The 16524-nt window shown below is 31.4% G+C and overlaps 1 protein-coding gene across 2 annotated transcripts in view; it reads left to right on the forward strand.

Moving 5' to 3' along the window:
- Positions 1-16524, forward strand: part of LOC145321781 (uncharacterized) — a 158927-nt gene that overhangs the window by 99992 nt on the left and 42411 nt on the right. Inside the window, exons 2-7 of one of the 2 annotated variants that reach the window (XM_080163387.1) lie at positions 4498-4630; positions 5361-5435; positions 7118-7185; positions 7755-7840; positions 13773-13833; positions 14242-14395. The exons of the other annotated variant lie outside the window; for it this stretch is intronic. Coding sequence (XP_080019513.1) covers positions 4543-4630; positions 5361-5435; positions 7118-7185; positions 7755-7840; positions 13773-13833; positions 14242-14395 — 532 coding nt within the window. The 5' untranslated portion in view covers positions 4498-4542. The remainder of the gene's footprint in view (positions 1-4497; positions 4631-5360; positions 5436-7117; positions 7186-7754; positions 7841-13772; positions 13834-14241; positions 14396-16524) is intronic. 2 annotated transcript variants of the gene reach the window in all.

Raw genomic sequence — 16524 nt, forward strand, 5'->3', positions numbered from 1 at the left:
AATTTCTCAAATTTTTAGAACATAAAGGAATATTTCATTTTCTATAATAAAACTGTTTAAAACGTTCAAATAAATAAAATTTCATTTTAATACTCTGTATAAATATTACTCTATGTTATTTAAAGAAATCTCCACTACCGTTCTCTCCCGGCGTACAGGTCCTAGGAGTTATGTTTGTGCGTCCGCTACACGGTCTGTCCGTCCGTCAGTCCGTCCTTGTGTCCGTCTGTCTGTGTGTAGGGGGTAAGTGAGTGGATTAAGGCATGCGAAGCTAATTGTTCAGTATCATAATGGGTATCGTGCGGTTGGCAGTTCGACTGAGCAACTCTTTAACAGTGATTTCGTTAAAATTCATGTTTATTTTTATTAGTTTAAAATTATCCATATTTCAAATTTCAATGCAATTTTATGAAAAATTTTTCAATAAGATTTCGTTTTATTTCAAGTGTAAGTGAAAAATGCGCGAGCAGGACAAAATTCAGACAATTTTGCTTGGTGAAAGTTTTCCTTTTACTCAGTGCTTTAAAGGCATTTTGCAGACAACTGTTATTTTTGTGCTTGTCATGTTTCATGCTATTTTTGATTATTAATAATTTTTCCTTAAAAAGATTTAGTTTATGGTGATTTTAATTGTTTTTTGGAGTCATTTTTAAGTAACCCAATTAGAGAACTAAAAGGGCTTTAAAGTGGGCAACTTTAAAAAGTGTTAGTCATGATCGGTTTCTTTGGTTGAATCATGTGACATTTCAGGCAGTTAGGGATAGAACACTAGAGATCATATTAATCTTCCCTCCAATTTTTTGTGCATGAATATCTAATTTTGTATCCTATAAGCATTTTGTGGAATAAAAGGGATGTAGATATTTTTTAATTCACTGACCTCTCCCTTCCTCCCTGATGACTAATCCAAATGTTTATGTACATACTACGTTTGGGCTTTAACAGGTCTAAATTTGGGCGTGAGATGTAAAAGTAGGACACACTTATACCTGTTATAATTGGATTTTTGTATTCTTAATTTTTATAATTTATTCATTTTTAAAGTTTGGGTTTTAAGATTTACATTTTCATTTGAAAAGTAACGTTATTTTTTATATAATATAATTTGTATTCAAAACTTTATATATTATGCATTAAGACTTATAAAAAGTATTTTTTAGGATTTATATATCTTATTTCTTAATGTATTATCAAAAGTAACATATATGTCCTTGTTCTCTATACATTTCCACTTAAGAATATATTAAAATTTTAATATTACCTACATAAACTACGCAGATTTTTAGAGCTAAAGTTTTGAAAATTTACTGTATAAAAAGTTACAAATTTACATGAAACAACTTTTTTTTAGCAAAATCAAGTTTAAAATTCTTTTATTTTGTCACTATAAGAAACTTTTTATACAAATGTTATAAAAAATGTAGGTTTTAAGTTAAAAACATTTTTTAGATTAATGAAATTTTAAGCAAAATTGTTTTAGATAAAACAACCAAATAAAAAATATGAGTATAGCATGAAAATTGACAAATAATATAATTGGTCTTGATATTAATGTAAGTAGGTATATAGCTAGAAAATTATTTTGATCCTGATTTCTAAAGGAAAGATTTAATTATAGAGTTTTGAACCTGTGAAATAACCTTTAATTAGCAGGAAGTCCTTCATTGATCCCAGGAATCTAAAGGGATAAGACAGTTGACAATAAATTGATGTACGTATGATGCTACACAAAATTACCCCTTCTGTAGATTATTATTCTCTCAACCTAATGAACCAAACAATCAAAATTCAATAAAAGTCCCCAAAGTTATTAAGCCGACGAATAAGATAATGTTATTATAAAACTTTGGGGACTAGTGTAATAAACAGCCCAATGTCTTACCCCTCCCTGAATGAGCCCCAAATATTGAGTCAAGGCATTGTTCTGTTTGTTTATTAGGAAAAGTGAAATTAAACCAAAGAACATTTATTGTAGTTGCATAATAAAATTATTTTATTTTCCATAAAAGGTATATTTAATCCTTTAAGTCTCTCTACGTTGTAGGACAATGGACGACAAATAAATTTACCCCCAATTATCATAAACAAAAAGTCCACTTATATTGATTAAAATTATTGGTGGGACATTTTGAGTACTGTACTTTTTTTTCAATTTAAACATCAAGAAATAACAACCATCAAAGTTTACTGTTTTTATCGTTTAAATTTCTTTAGGTTGGTTTTTATTTGGCCTTTTTAATTATAAATAGCAAATTAAATCCATATTTAAGCTTATTCAATTTGTTGTTGTAGAATTTTAATCCTACATATTCCATTAGAGTGATCATTTTTTACTAATAATGTTAGCATGCTGTTTTAATTACTATTTTGCATGGTACGTTGAATTTATAATGCATTTCTCTATTACAAGAAACCATTTTCATTAATGGTATTTTAATAATGCCTTTTAAATATATAATCCTATTATATAAAGTAGTAAGCGTTTTTTGTCTGTCCCGAAGGATCTCGCTAACCGCTGAACCAATATTGTTCTCCTTTACACTGAAGCTTCTAACAGGTCCTGGGAAGGTTTTAAGCTATTTTTAGCAGGGTGTCTTCACCACCCTCCTATCTAAAAAATATTTTTTGTACTCTTTTGAAACTCAAATTTAAAATGGGATAAGGTCTACTTTTCTCCCTCCTACCTTAAGTGCCCCTAGATGCTAATAAGGGCGTAGCCGCTAGTAAAATAAAAATCATAAAACTGGTTTTATTTTTTTTTTCATTTTAATATCCGTGGAAACTTGTTTATAATACGATGCGACAAATTACCATTCCTACTTTACTCTACACAAGTTGAGACTGCTTAGTTGATAGAAACTCGATCCTTCTTTTCCTTACAAAAAAATACAATTTGACATCCTGTGAAAATTTACAGCAATCGTTTATTTTTGTCATTTCTAGGCCTTGGGAGTTAAAAGACAATTTCAAGGTGAAAGTAATTAGATTTATTAGCAGAGACGCTGCTCTATAACTAGAGAATGTTTGTCTGTATGATCTTGTCACTAACATAGACTTGTTATTTTCTTGCAATCTTTCCTTTCAAGCTCTACAAAATTTGCAATTAGCCTTTAGAGGAGGGCTTGGGAAGTTTGAAAATAGCCTAAAACCACATTAAGACATTTATTAAGCTTCCTTTAGAAGCAAAACCCATTCAGGTCAGCAACTTCCGAGATCTTAAGCTTCAGACCAAAAGTAAAACTTTCTTCTTTACTTTATAGGGTAGCTAAGGGTTTGACTAAATTTTCATTCAGGGCTTTAATCTAAAGAACGTGTCCTAACTTTTGTGATTTTTGTTTTAACCCATTCGTGACGAGCTCCCAAAGTTCAAAGTTTAGATTAACCGGGCTTCAACAAAATAAATTTTTTCAATAATTACTCAACAGTACTATTTTTATTCGTAATGGCAATTTCTTCTTTTTTTGTAGCGTTTTAGTAACTTAAAACCAACCTAATTTTTTTAAAAACTTAAATTACTACAAAAAAAACGATTGCATATTTAAATTCTATGGATCATTTTACATCTACTACTTTCTTAAAGCTAGCTATTTTTTTTAAATCACAAAAGTTCGGACACGTTATTTTGAAAAATTAAACAAAGAGGAAAATCAACGGTCGACAGTTCGTGGGGTTATACCGTGGGATCTCAATCCATACTGTGTAATATTTACTTTGTACTGTGAATCTCTATTAAATATTGGGATCTACTGCAGTTCACGGTAAAATATTGCTGGTAAGGAGGAATATTTCCAAAAATCTATGAATTTTAAAGGCTGCTAGCTGCCAAACGACTGAACGTACAGATCATGTCCGCACACTGTTTTAAGCGGCATAACAAGGCCTACAAATAATCTGAAATAGCCATAAATCAATGATGCATAACTATCTCGCAATGCAGAAAATGCGCGAAAAAGATATATTTTACGCGTTCTTTCTTCAGTGAAGCTTTCCCTGTGCATCATTGGATCTTGGCTATTCCAGATTATGTGTAGGTCTTTTTATGCCGCTTAAAATGGTGTGCGGGTATGATCTGTACGTTCAGCCGTTTGGAAGCTAGCAGCCTTTAAAATTCATAGATTTTTGGAAATATTCCATGCCAGCAATATTTTACCGTAAACTGCAGTAGATCCTATTATTCTTGTTTTGGACGTAAATGACCTTGTACTTTTAAAACTTATTTTACGACGCCCTGTAGGAAATTGTAAAAAAATATCAATTGTTTTACCCACCCTAATTTGTTTTCAGAAAATTGCATATTTAAAATTTTACTAATTATAAAACATATGTACCATGCAGAGTTAATATCATTATTAAAATTGCGTTATATGTAATTATTTAATTTTTGAAGAAATTATCTAACAGCATTTATTTCCATATACATGTGTGTATGAAATATTTATTTTAATTTGCTGTCTTTGGATAAAACACTGCTCCTTGTTTTTACAGTAATACTTTTTCAGAACTATTTAAATAGATAAATTTAGTAACAAAACAAGAAACACAATGACAAAGATGGGTGGCTCGCAGGAGTCTGTTAACACCCACAACAGGAGGCCAGTTTATCGTCCCAGACAACCAGTCTATGAACCAGGTATAACTCTAGGATTTAGAAAGAAATTGATAGCATGGGACAAAGACGTTCAAGTTTTTTTTTTTTTTTGGGGGGGGGGGATGTTAAAATTCTTTTTAACATAGTCTCCCAAGGACAATTTTTTTTTGAAGGGGAAATGAGTAATCACCCCTTTTCTACCTTCTCTTTGGACGTTCTTTGGAGTAGTGGAAAGAGGGGAGGGGTTAGATTTTTAACATATACCCTCCTTAAAATAAAGAGTTTAAAGAGAGCACCTTTAAATCTGTAAAACCCATGTTGATATTATTTGGTAAATTCCCTAAAAAGGAAAGTACGAAGGATTTCGCTTTCTATTTTAGATTTCCATAATTTACGATAGATTTGGGTTGGGTAAACCTTTACATAAAAGTAACAGTATCTGTGCCTGTGTGTCGGTCTTTTTGTGCCAAAGAATTCCGATAACCATTGAACCGTTATTATTCTCCTATATTAAAGCTTCTCATAGATCCAGGGAAGGTATAAATATATCAAAGGAGGGTGTCATCACGCTCCCAAGAAAAGATTTAACCTTCCTGAATATTTTTACCTTTGCGTTTAAAAACTGCACTTTTGTTTAAATCATTTAAAAAACATGTATCAATGATTTTATAGTAATATTCGACGAATTAAAAAAAACACATAGAAATATTCTTTTAGTATCAACAAATAAATAAATCTACAAAAAATGCGAAAGATGTATATTTGTTTCTAGAAAAAGGCCTGAGTGAAAGTAGACCAGTATATGTGGCGGCCCCAGATGAACTTGCAAAACGATCCGGCCCACAAGGTATATTAATTTTATTGCACATAAATGCTTCCCTCAATGGCCTTTCGAGCACTGAACTCCCTTTTTCAATAATATTAAAAATTAAGATGGAAATTGTTTTTAATGTCTATCTAGCGGGGACCATAACCCTGCGAGACTACTGGTATTATCCTCTTAGAAATTTTTTTTTCAAGATTGAAAATTTTAGTACTCCCCCCCCCCCCCCCCCCCCCGACAGCGAACTATGAACTCTGGCCGCAGCGCTCGGCTCCCTAGCCAGCCTAGCCGCAGCGCATGGCCCCCTTGCCTGCCTAGCCGCAGCGCTCGGCCCCCTTGCCTGCCTAGCAGCAGCGCTCGGCTCCCTAGCCTAAAACCTAACCTAACCTAAAATAGTTGTTCGTCGGTAGTCGGGGGGGGGGGGGGGGGGGGGGGGGGGGGGGGGGTACAAAATTGAAGAGGAGAACGCCAGACTACTCAGTACCTAATAAAACCTAACTTGACCTTAGGAAATAAATAAACAAGCAAACTAAAACTCCCCCCCCCCCCACACACTTATTTTCAATACATTTCAAAATAAAGAGGGGGGTTCTGTGCTCGACAATGCACTTTGTGGGAAACTACCTATCTATCTAACTATTTATTTGGTCCTTATTACGCTTTTAAAAACATTTACTGACCAACGTCTTATCTTTTAATGACAAGAAAACATTTGCAAAGGTTTATACAATGACAAGGTTGAAGCAAGTGCATATATATATTACACATAAACATGACACAGTGGAATTTTCCCTAGAAAAAAACGGAACCTTAAAATAATTTATAAGGTAGTATTTCTCTTTTAGGAAAATCAATGATTTTATCCACTAATACTCATTAACAATTTGCTGCCAATTCACATACATTAAAATTTTTTTTACGGCTATTTAACCCTCCCCCTATCTTAACAATTCCTTTCAAAATTTCCCCCCCCCCCTAGTTTAAAAAAAAGCTTGGTTTTTCTTACATTTGCCTGTAAACTGTACATTTGTTTTTGTTTTTTATAAAACATTACAACCCTATTAGACAGCTTTAAAATTCCATCTTTTTTTGACAGTGGGAAAAAATTGGCTCCGGTATGAATAGTTTAACCTTGTACAAATGGACCGCAAATATTTATTTCCGAGCCGTGTTTAGATTTAAATTTAGGGAGGGGGATTACAATTGTGCATAAATTAATCTACAGCACTTTTTTTCTCTTATTATTACAAGCTATACATTTAAAACATACAAATTTGAAATGAAGATTAAATTATGTTTTCTATCTCTGTGTTAATAACAATCTTTTGACCAACTATGTATAATAAAGAAAATATACAGGGAGGGAGGGTACAATGTTAGTGTTATTAACCTAAACCAATTTCTTCCACAGAAAGTTTACCAGAGCTGGATCTTTAAATCATTTCAATGGTGCGCCGAATTTCAGCCAATCACAGCGCGGCATTTCGTAAAATGCTGTGCTCTCATTGGTGGAAAGTTGGCTCAACCCGATTTGGCGCACCATTGAAATGATTTAAAGGATCCAGCTCAGTTTAAAATGGCAATTCTTTAGGACTCTGTGAATGTAAAATCCAAATCAGTTTTTTAACTACTTTAATTAAAAATTGCAACTAAATAATAAATAGTTTGAAACAACCCTGAGGTACCACAATATTCATTTTATTTAGGTGGACACCTTCATCAAGCATATGACAATCAGGCCCAGTATCAGTACAACTATGCTCCAAAAGCCCAGGTAATACAACACAAAATTTGTGTAATATCTATACAATTACAAACATTACATTACTATACTAGCGGTTCCATTCCTAGATGCACATAAGGTTGGGAGGAAGGGGAAGTCGATCAATCCCGTTTCAGTTTTAGTTTGTAAAAAAATGGAGGATAATTTTTTCTAGGGGCAATTTCTATTGGGAGGATTTTGGTACATAGTCAAAGGCCCCATTAGAAGATACCTTGTAAATGAGGACCATGTCGGTTCAGCGGTTGTAAAAATCCTTTGGTACAAATATACAGACTCACAAAATTTCTGTTACTTTTACAAATTGATTTAAAGAAACATAAAGAGAAGGTTTTTTTCAAGAAAATTATATTTTTATAAAAAATTAAGATTTACTTTAGCAAAATAAATAAGACAATGATTATTTTGTTAAATTCTAAATACAATTAATTATCCTCTTCCAAATTTTGATTTTTCAAAAGGCCCCAAATTTAATGAGTTTTTGTGGATTTTTTTCTTTGAAAACTTATTGATTTTAATTTCTCCTTCCTATAAAATGTAACAAGTTTATGTTGAATATTTAGGCTCGGCACCCTGTACGTGGAAGCACTGCTGGTCTCTACCCACCTTTCAGACAAGCTAATGAACGTAGTGGACTTTTAAATTTCAAGTAAGATTTTAATAACTTGCTTCAGAGATTTTTTCTATCCCTCTCTTGGGAACGAGGTTGTAGAGGGGTGTCAACAAGCCCCTAAATTAAGAGATTCTGCTTTCCCATTTTTCTCCCGTCAATTGTTTAGTGATTATTTTATTGTTAACGAATGTTCTTTTAAAATATGAATTCTTCTTTAAAATTTCGAAATTCTGACCTCAGCTATTTAGGACGATACGGTCATATTTGTTTTTCTGATTGAATTTACTTTTAAGGATGTTGATTGTCCTTGTACTTTTTACTTATATTGCTAGCGGCCATGCATGTACATAAAAATGTTGATTAAGTTCAATTAAATAAATAGTTGGTACATTTACTCTTTTCTGTCGATGGATCTCACATACCCCACCCCTCAGAGAGGGGACAAGGGGATGTTAGTCCCCAAAATTTTGTAATAACGTTTTATTATTCGTTGGCTTAACAGCTTTGGGATCTTATTGATTTATTAAGTTTAAACGTTTCAGCCACTAACTTTAATCTACAAAAGGAGTATTTTTGTTTATCATTATTGGACATGTACATCAATTTATCGGCCATTGTTTTATCCCCTTGAGTTACCTGACATACTCTATGATTAGGGGGTGATATGTTGCCAACTAACAAAAAGAGGATTTTGCCAAAAAAAAAGTTTGCACAAGATTTCCCCAGGATATAGCAAACCAAGGGCGTAACATACATTTATTTCATGGGGTTGGAGAATTTTAATGGAAAAAATACTTCTTCTTTCTTACTTGAGTCTTAATAAAAAATTACGCGTAGAGATATTTATCTTCTCATTCTTATTTTCTCGTTTCGCAAAGTGGTTCTCATATATAATAATCATTTAATTTTGGAGGAGGTGTGGGGGGATTAACCCCTTATGATTACCCCCTTTTTCTGCAATAGTCCTTTAGCAAGGGTATCAAATTATTCATTATTATTTATCTATTATGCTTTAATTTTTATGTTTAATCATTTCAAGGATGATTTCTTACAGGTTAAGCTATTCTACACTTATGAGTATTTACATTCGTTTGTTTATCCTTAAACGAATAGCATTAATAGTAAATTGAGGAATGTTTAATCGTCCTGTCAATTTCAAACTTTGCATTAAAATTTCTGTAACAATAAGAAATAATTTTGAGAATGTTCCAATTCTATAATTATTGCTATAAAGTCAATGTTGGGGGAAAAAATCCCAAAACCACCAGATACTTATATATCTTAACGAAAAATTGCAATTAATTTAGACCAACAGTTATCAAGATCTTTAAATTATGACAAAAAACTTACTAATTTATATCATAAAATAAGATTTATTGTTATCTACTTTTTAATGCAGTTATACCCACTACTACTTAATTTTAACCCAAATTTACAAACATCCATATTTTAAATCAAATTAAAAAACAATTCCCGTCTTATTTATTTTTTAATGTGTCATAATGTCAGGGATCTAAAGGGATAAGACAATGCCTGATAAATTGATGTACATCCCCAATGATACACAAAATTAAAATTAGTGGTTGAAACATTTGGACTATCAATTTAATGAACCAGCAAAGCAAAATTCAATAAAAGTCAGTCCCGAGAGTTGTAAAGAACTTATAACACTTTGGGAATTAGTATGATAAATGTTTCAATGTCTCTTCCCTCCCTGAGTGATCAAACTACTCTAATGCTCAAGATAAGCAGAGCTAATCTACTTTCCCTAGCTAGCTAGAAGCAAATTGTTCAGACAGACGAACAGATGATTAAGATATAGATCAATGTGCTCATGAAAGTGAATGTTCAAAATTACTTTCTGAGTGGCACCCAAACCATGATTCCTGTTATCTTTTTATACTCTTTCTAAACGCGATGATTTTCTATAATTATTAAAAGCGAAGCTTTTCTATAATTAGGGTCGGTCCGTCCGTCCATTCGTACGTCCGTCGCAAACGGATAGCTTTCTTCGTTAATTTAGGCATGTTAGAGTTGTCCTATCGATTTCAAACATTTATATTCTGATTATTCAGTTCTGACACTATATAAGTGTTAATGTCCGTTTGTCCTACTGTTTCAGTGCTTCGCTTTTAAGGATGTTGTCATCCTTGGGTTTATAGTGCTCATGTAGACCAAAAAAGCAGTTTGATGTACTTTTTTCGGGGAAGAATGGGATATTGGACTGCGAATTTTACTGGTCCCCAAAGATTATGAAAAAAACGATATCTCATTCGGGGTCGAAGTTGCGAGTTTCGTCGTATTTTCACAGTTGCATTTGAAATGTTATTTTAGGTTAAGTTAGATTAGGCAATTGGCCCCGCAGGGGCTAGAAAAAGGAGAAAAGCTACTGTGAAAATATGACTAAACCTCCTACTTCCTTTTCTTCGCATGACCCCTCATTCGTTGTCTTAACACTTTAGGAAAATCATGAGTTGTATAAAATAAAAGAATTGATGCCACTGTTTAAACTTATACATTGTAATTTTCAAAATAAAAAGACTTTTTGATGGTTTAGAGAAACACTATTTCTAGACTTTCACCTTTTATATCAATTACTGAATTATTTCTGCTATTATGCACAGAAACAGTATTCACATTGCCAGTGGACTTTCCCTCCCACCTCCTCCTTTTGGAACCTTTCTTTACACTTACTAAAAATTATCTAAATGAAACATGACATAGACTTGATACAATTAAAATTAAAAGTCAAATCAAAATTGGTCACTTTTTGTATATTCAATATTGTAAAGAAACAATGCTTAAAAAGGAGGAAGTCTGGGTGAAAAAAGGATTTTGACGAAAAATTGCAGACACCGTAATTGGGACCAGTTTTAGACATTGAGCGAATGGACATGACAATGCAATTAATCTTCAACCCTTCTTTCCCCTCAAAACTTACCAGTTACCAAAGATAGATTTCATACTCGATGATAAGCTAGGAGATTATTTAAAAGAAATATTTTTCTACCTTTACCTTTAAAGAAATTTTTAGAAAATACGGATCCACGTAGGGATCTTAAAGAATTGAACAATCGACGATAAAAAAAGAACCACTTAACTATAATAAACAAAATTAACCCTCATGTTGATTAAACAATTGATGAAAACGTTTTGACAACGTTACTTTGTACAGAACAATCAAGATTCAATCTTATTATTCCTTAATCTACAGGGTGAGTCAGAAAAAACTGAGTTTTCCGATTTTCTGATACAACCAGTAGGAATATGGAAAAAACAATCATAGGTTCTTGTTCTCTATAAAAATATACATTAAACTTAGAAAAGGTGTTTTTGAATATCTCTGAAAACAACGGCGCTTTTTAGAGCATAAAGATTTCAAAACTGTGTGTGTGATGACTTTTTCGGCCATTATTTTGTACTTTTTAGGTAGTTTTTTGAATAATAAAAAATGTCTACCATTCTAAAAAGATAAACAAACATATTTTTTGATTATTAAAATTTGTATTCAACATATTGTAAATATTTAACATCTTAAAAATACAATTTATTTAAATTAAATTATCACATTATAAATCAAACGTTTTGTTGTAATCTATTGTTAAGATTTAATGCTCTATGACCGGAAAACCAGCTCATGACCCGAAATATTTCATCTTGTTACCTAAATTCCTATCCCCTCCCCCTGAATTTCTTCTATATTTGGTGCAAGACTGGATTTAATCTCCAAAATCTCCGCCCCCTTTTGACAAATTATACTTGTGTGTTATAATCCATCATAATAACTTCATTTAAATAGGGTAGGGTTTCTAAAAGGCATTTTCATTTTAAAAATTAAAACCTTGATAACTTTTTTATCTTAAGAGATTTTTTTGTCAAATAAAAAGGTTTTTTTTTCTTTTTACTATAAGCTACGTTATTATAGAAGATTCTTTTAAACCACATGCATCACAATCAAGAAATATGAAAAAATGACAAATTGCAGTATTCTAAAAATGCTTTTGTGAGGCGCCAAAAAGCATTTCACCTTTAAAACTCATTAAAGTACTTTTCTTAGACCTTTTTCTAAATAAATATTGAAATTTTAAGATTTTTTTATACAAAATAGATGAGTTATTTTAATTTTTCTTGATCAACATTTTTCACACAAGGCATTTTTGACACCATACACCTATCATAGAGGCCGCATTTTTAGAGATAAAGAAAAACACCTTTTACAAGTTTGATGTGCTTTTGTACAGAGAATAAGGATATATAATTATTTTTTCTGTATTCCTTCTGGTTGTTTCTGAAAATCGAAAAACTCAGTTTTTTCTGACTCACCCTGTACATTAAAAATTATTGGTGGAAAGGTTTAGACACTGTTCCTTTTTTATAGCCCATTGTCTATTCCCTCCTATACAATACTTGAATTTGGAAAAAAAAGCTGTTTTTTACATTATTTTAATTTTATTGATTTGAAGATTAAAACCAATTTTAACACTTGGAATCAATTTTGATCAAAATTTATGGTTAAACAGAACATATAACTGCCCTAATAAACAAGACCTACTTGAAAAGAATGCCATTTTAATTGGAGTGGAGATGTAGGTTTAATTCACCTCGTAGTTGGCAAGCTATTTAATACCATATGTAATTAGAAATGACACTTTTTATCTCAGGAATACGGGGATTATATCAACAGAGAAAAAAATATTTATGATTTTAATGAAGCAGCTTAATAAGAAATGACGTTATACAATGCAAACTACCAATGATAAGCCAGTTTACATTTTAGCCGGTGCCTTCGGCATCTCGGGGCTAAAAAAACTGGTTTTAATCTTATAAGTACATTCTATATCCGCGGAAAGCTGTTTATAATACGATGCGAGAAATAATTATTATTTCCTGTGTCCCCTTCGCCCCCCCCCCCCTCGAGCGATTATGACAATTATGTTAAATATATACTTGTGGTCAAATCAAGTATAAACAAGGATAATTGTGTACATTAGTAGCGCAGTAATAGCAAATAATAACATTTTATGTTTTAGATATAAGAAGATTGAATTTTGTCAATAAAATAATTTTGGTTGCTCATTTATTTTTCATGATTCTGATATGTTAAACCCGGCCAGGGAGGGAGGGAATATTCGGCTGTTTATTACACTAGTCCCTAAAACTTTATAATAACGTTTTCTTATTGGTTTCCTTAACAACTTTGTGGACTTTTTTATTAGTTTTAGTGTCCAAGCATTTCAACCACTAATTCTAGTCCACAGAAAGAGTAATTTTGTGTATCATCATTGGGAATCGATATCAATTTATCGGCTATTGTCTTAAAGCCCTTTAGATTTCTGTGTTTAATCTTTATAAAGCTATGACAGACTTACCTGAATATAAAGTAGCTTCGCTGCAAATAGCCAGACAAAAGTGTCCCTAATCCTAAACGTAATTGTATGTAATTTCTTGATGGCCATTAAATCACCCTCACATTCATAATCAATTTGGTCGCCAAGACTCGTTTCAAAGTTTTATACAGCAATTATATTTTAAACTTTTTTGGTAAATGTTCAAAATTACTATGTATTAGAACACACAGAAAAACAGTAAATTTTATCTCAATAATGATTATTTTGAATGGGGAAAGGAAAATGGGTTTTTTTACTAGTTTTGATAAACTGTACAACTGAAAATAATCTTTGAAATAATTTCGAATAAAAATTAGAAGGGTGATTTAATGAAATGTATTTTTATATACAGGATATATTTATTTATGATTTAAGCCAGGGAAAGGACAATGGGTTTTATATTTACAATACTTCAGTTTCTCCGTTTGTATATTATAGAGGGAAAAGTAGTGAAAATTAAGCTACCTTTAACATAATGTGGAAAGTGGGGGGAATCATTTGAAGCCAAATGATGAGGCTCCCTATAACTGTCTGCATTAAAAAAAAAAAATTTTTGTTTATTGACTATCACCGATTATTAGGCGACGAATTTCTGATTTATGGGAGAACGCACACCAGTTCATGGACGAGAGGGCGGCACAGGTAATAACATACATACGGACATACTCATATTATCGAGAATTTAGAAATAATAAGTTGTTTTAGTTTAGTGTTTTTATTGCCCTTCATCTTATTTTTGGAATACTGATTCCTATTACAACAAGGTACAATGTCTATAATCAAGACCTAATAATGTAAGTATGTCCTTAAACAGTATCCTTTATTTAAACAGTTTTTCAACAAATTTACTTACAATTATTTAAACTTGTACATTTATTTATATCTTGCTTTTACATTACTGATACTACAAATGTTATTGCTCGTTTGTCCTACCGTTTCAGATCTTCGCTTTTATGGATGTTTTTATCATTGTTTTATTATAAAATAATAGAAAATTCATGAGATCTTGTTGCATGCATATTGCATTATTGTCATAATCATATTTTACAGATATTCCCGCGTACTGGACCCCACACCGCCCACGTGTTCACAGAGCGGCCCTACTCCTTGTGGATAGTGGCGGCTATCATCCTCGCCGCTATCGCAATCCCCACCGCCATCTCTATAGCCCAGATTCAGTCCCGCGCAGAAATCAAAGCACAAGGTATGTATTGAAACTCTTTATAATGCTTATGAAAATAACGTCATACAATACAAATAACCAATGATAGTCCAATACACAGACTGACTAAATTTCAATGGAGGGTATGAAGTTTTAGTGGACAGACAGATAAATAACTTCCTGGCACTGTATTATTAGTCTCGACTTTAAAAATATTTTTGGAAAAGAAAGTGAGTTAAAGTAGCCATGAAAAAATTGCCACATTTGAACAAAAATATTATGAAATATAGTTTAAATGGATAATTTAGCAATTTCAACGTAAATGGTTTTTTACCATTTCGACATTGGATTTTAAATACATAGATAAAGTATTGTTTTTCATCTAATGCAAAATAGCCTAAAACTTATTAGCTTAGCGGGAAAAATACCTAATCTTTAGTTTTAATAAAATATAGAAATGAGATATTTTAAGTTAAAATACCATTTAAGAAATTTTTTTTCATGACACTAATATGGCAAAATTGGACAACAATTAATGTTTTAGACAAAAAAAGATACGACTTCATAAACATGGCTTTTTAAAAATTCAATACTTTTAAAGATGGACTAAAAAAGAAAGTTCACATATCAAAAAGAAGTGAACCTGTGTTGAAATTTAAATTTTTGCAAATATTTTTGGAACCTTTAAAAATCTCAACTAACCCTTAAAGAACCATTAGAACCTAACCTAACTGCTAACCCTAACAAAAAGTTTGAAAGATACAATTTTCCAAATTATTTTTGACTGAGGGGGGTGGTTCACTTGAGACAAAAAGTATATTTTTTTTATTTTAACAAAATTAAGTTTCTGGGTGGGAATGAAAGTGGAAAATTGGCGTGGAAAAGAAAATTTGTAAGTGTCCTTTAAAAATGACCAAAAAAATTTCAGTATATCATTTGTATATTTTAATTAGTTATCTAAATTCAATATAAACTTTTGTTTTCCTAAATTAATATATGTCTATTTAATCTAAAAAAATTACTAAGCTAAATCTTAAAAATTACTATTTTATTTTGGCTGTTACGTTTGAACTACAATAAATGGTTCAATTTTCATATTGTAACAATATTACTTCAATTTTGAGTTTATATAACAATAACTTTCACTTCTGTATTACCAAGTTTCACCACACAATTTATTTGGGGATCTAAAGGGATAAGACAATGGACGATAAATTGATGTACGTCTTCAATGATAATACACAAAATTACCCCTTCTGTAGACTACACTTAGTAATTTATTACAGAATTTTTAAAAAATGGTGGAATAGAAGTATTATATTTTAACATTCCTCTAAACAAATTTAGTTCTTAATAGTAGTAGTATGAGATTTATTTTCTCATTTAATAAAAGAAAATAAATTTATACCTATACGATAAAATAGAGAGTATAAAATTCGGCAGTTAAAAATTTTTTTTGAAACTGTTAAAGTTAAACTATACTCAAAAATAGAAAAACAACCCTAAAGCATTAACCTTTGCCCTAAGTACGATGTCTCTCTATTAATAAATAAATCTCCTCAAACAATATGTTGTTCTTTTAAAGTAATGCATATTACATTACCATGGTTTGATACCTTAATACCAGGACATCTACAATAAAAAACAAGGATGACATTCATAAAAACGAAGCTCTGAAACACTTAAGTAGAGTGTCAGAACTCAATAATAAAATATAAATGTATTAAAGTCGTACGAAACAAAATTGTAAGTAGATCTGTTGTAAACTGCCTAAATAAAGGATATTGTTTAAGGACATACTTACATTTTTAGGACTTGTATATAGAGATGCTTTTGTTGTCCTAGGAATCAGTATTCCAAAAATCTGACCAATCGGATAATTTTATCACATAAAAATTGTTGTTTAAAAAAGCAACATGTTTAAATGGAGTTGCTTCGCTTTCTAACTCGCACCTAACTTCTATAGGAATCATCATGCAAAGTTTGATATCGATAGGACAATTTTAGCATGCCTAAATTAGATTAAAAAGAGCTATTCATTACGGACGTTCGGACGGACCGACCCTAATTATAGAAAAGCTTCGCTTTTAAAAATGATATAGTTAAAATTCATTAAACTTTGAATCATTTCAAAATCTTAAGCAATGGCGTGCACATTTATTAGATTCACA

The sequence above is a fragment of the Acartia tonsa genome, chromosome 6 (genome assembly GCF_053477335.1).
Source record: "Acartia tonsa isolate MP-2025a chromosome 6, ASM5347733v1, whole genome shotgun sequence".
Lineage (NCBI taxonomy): Eukaryota > Metazoa > Arthropoda > Copepoda > Calanoida > Acartiidae > Acartia > Acartia tonsa.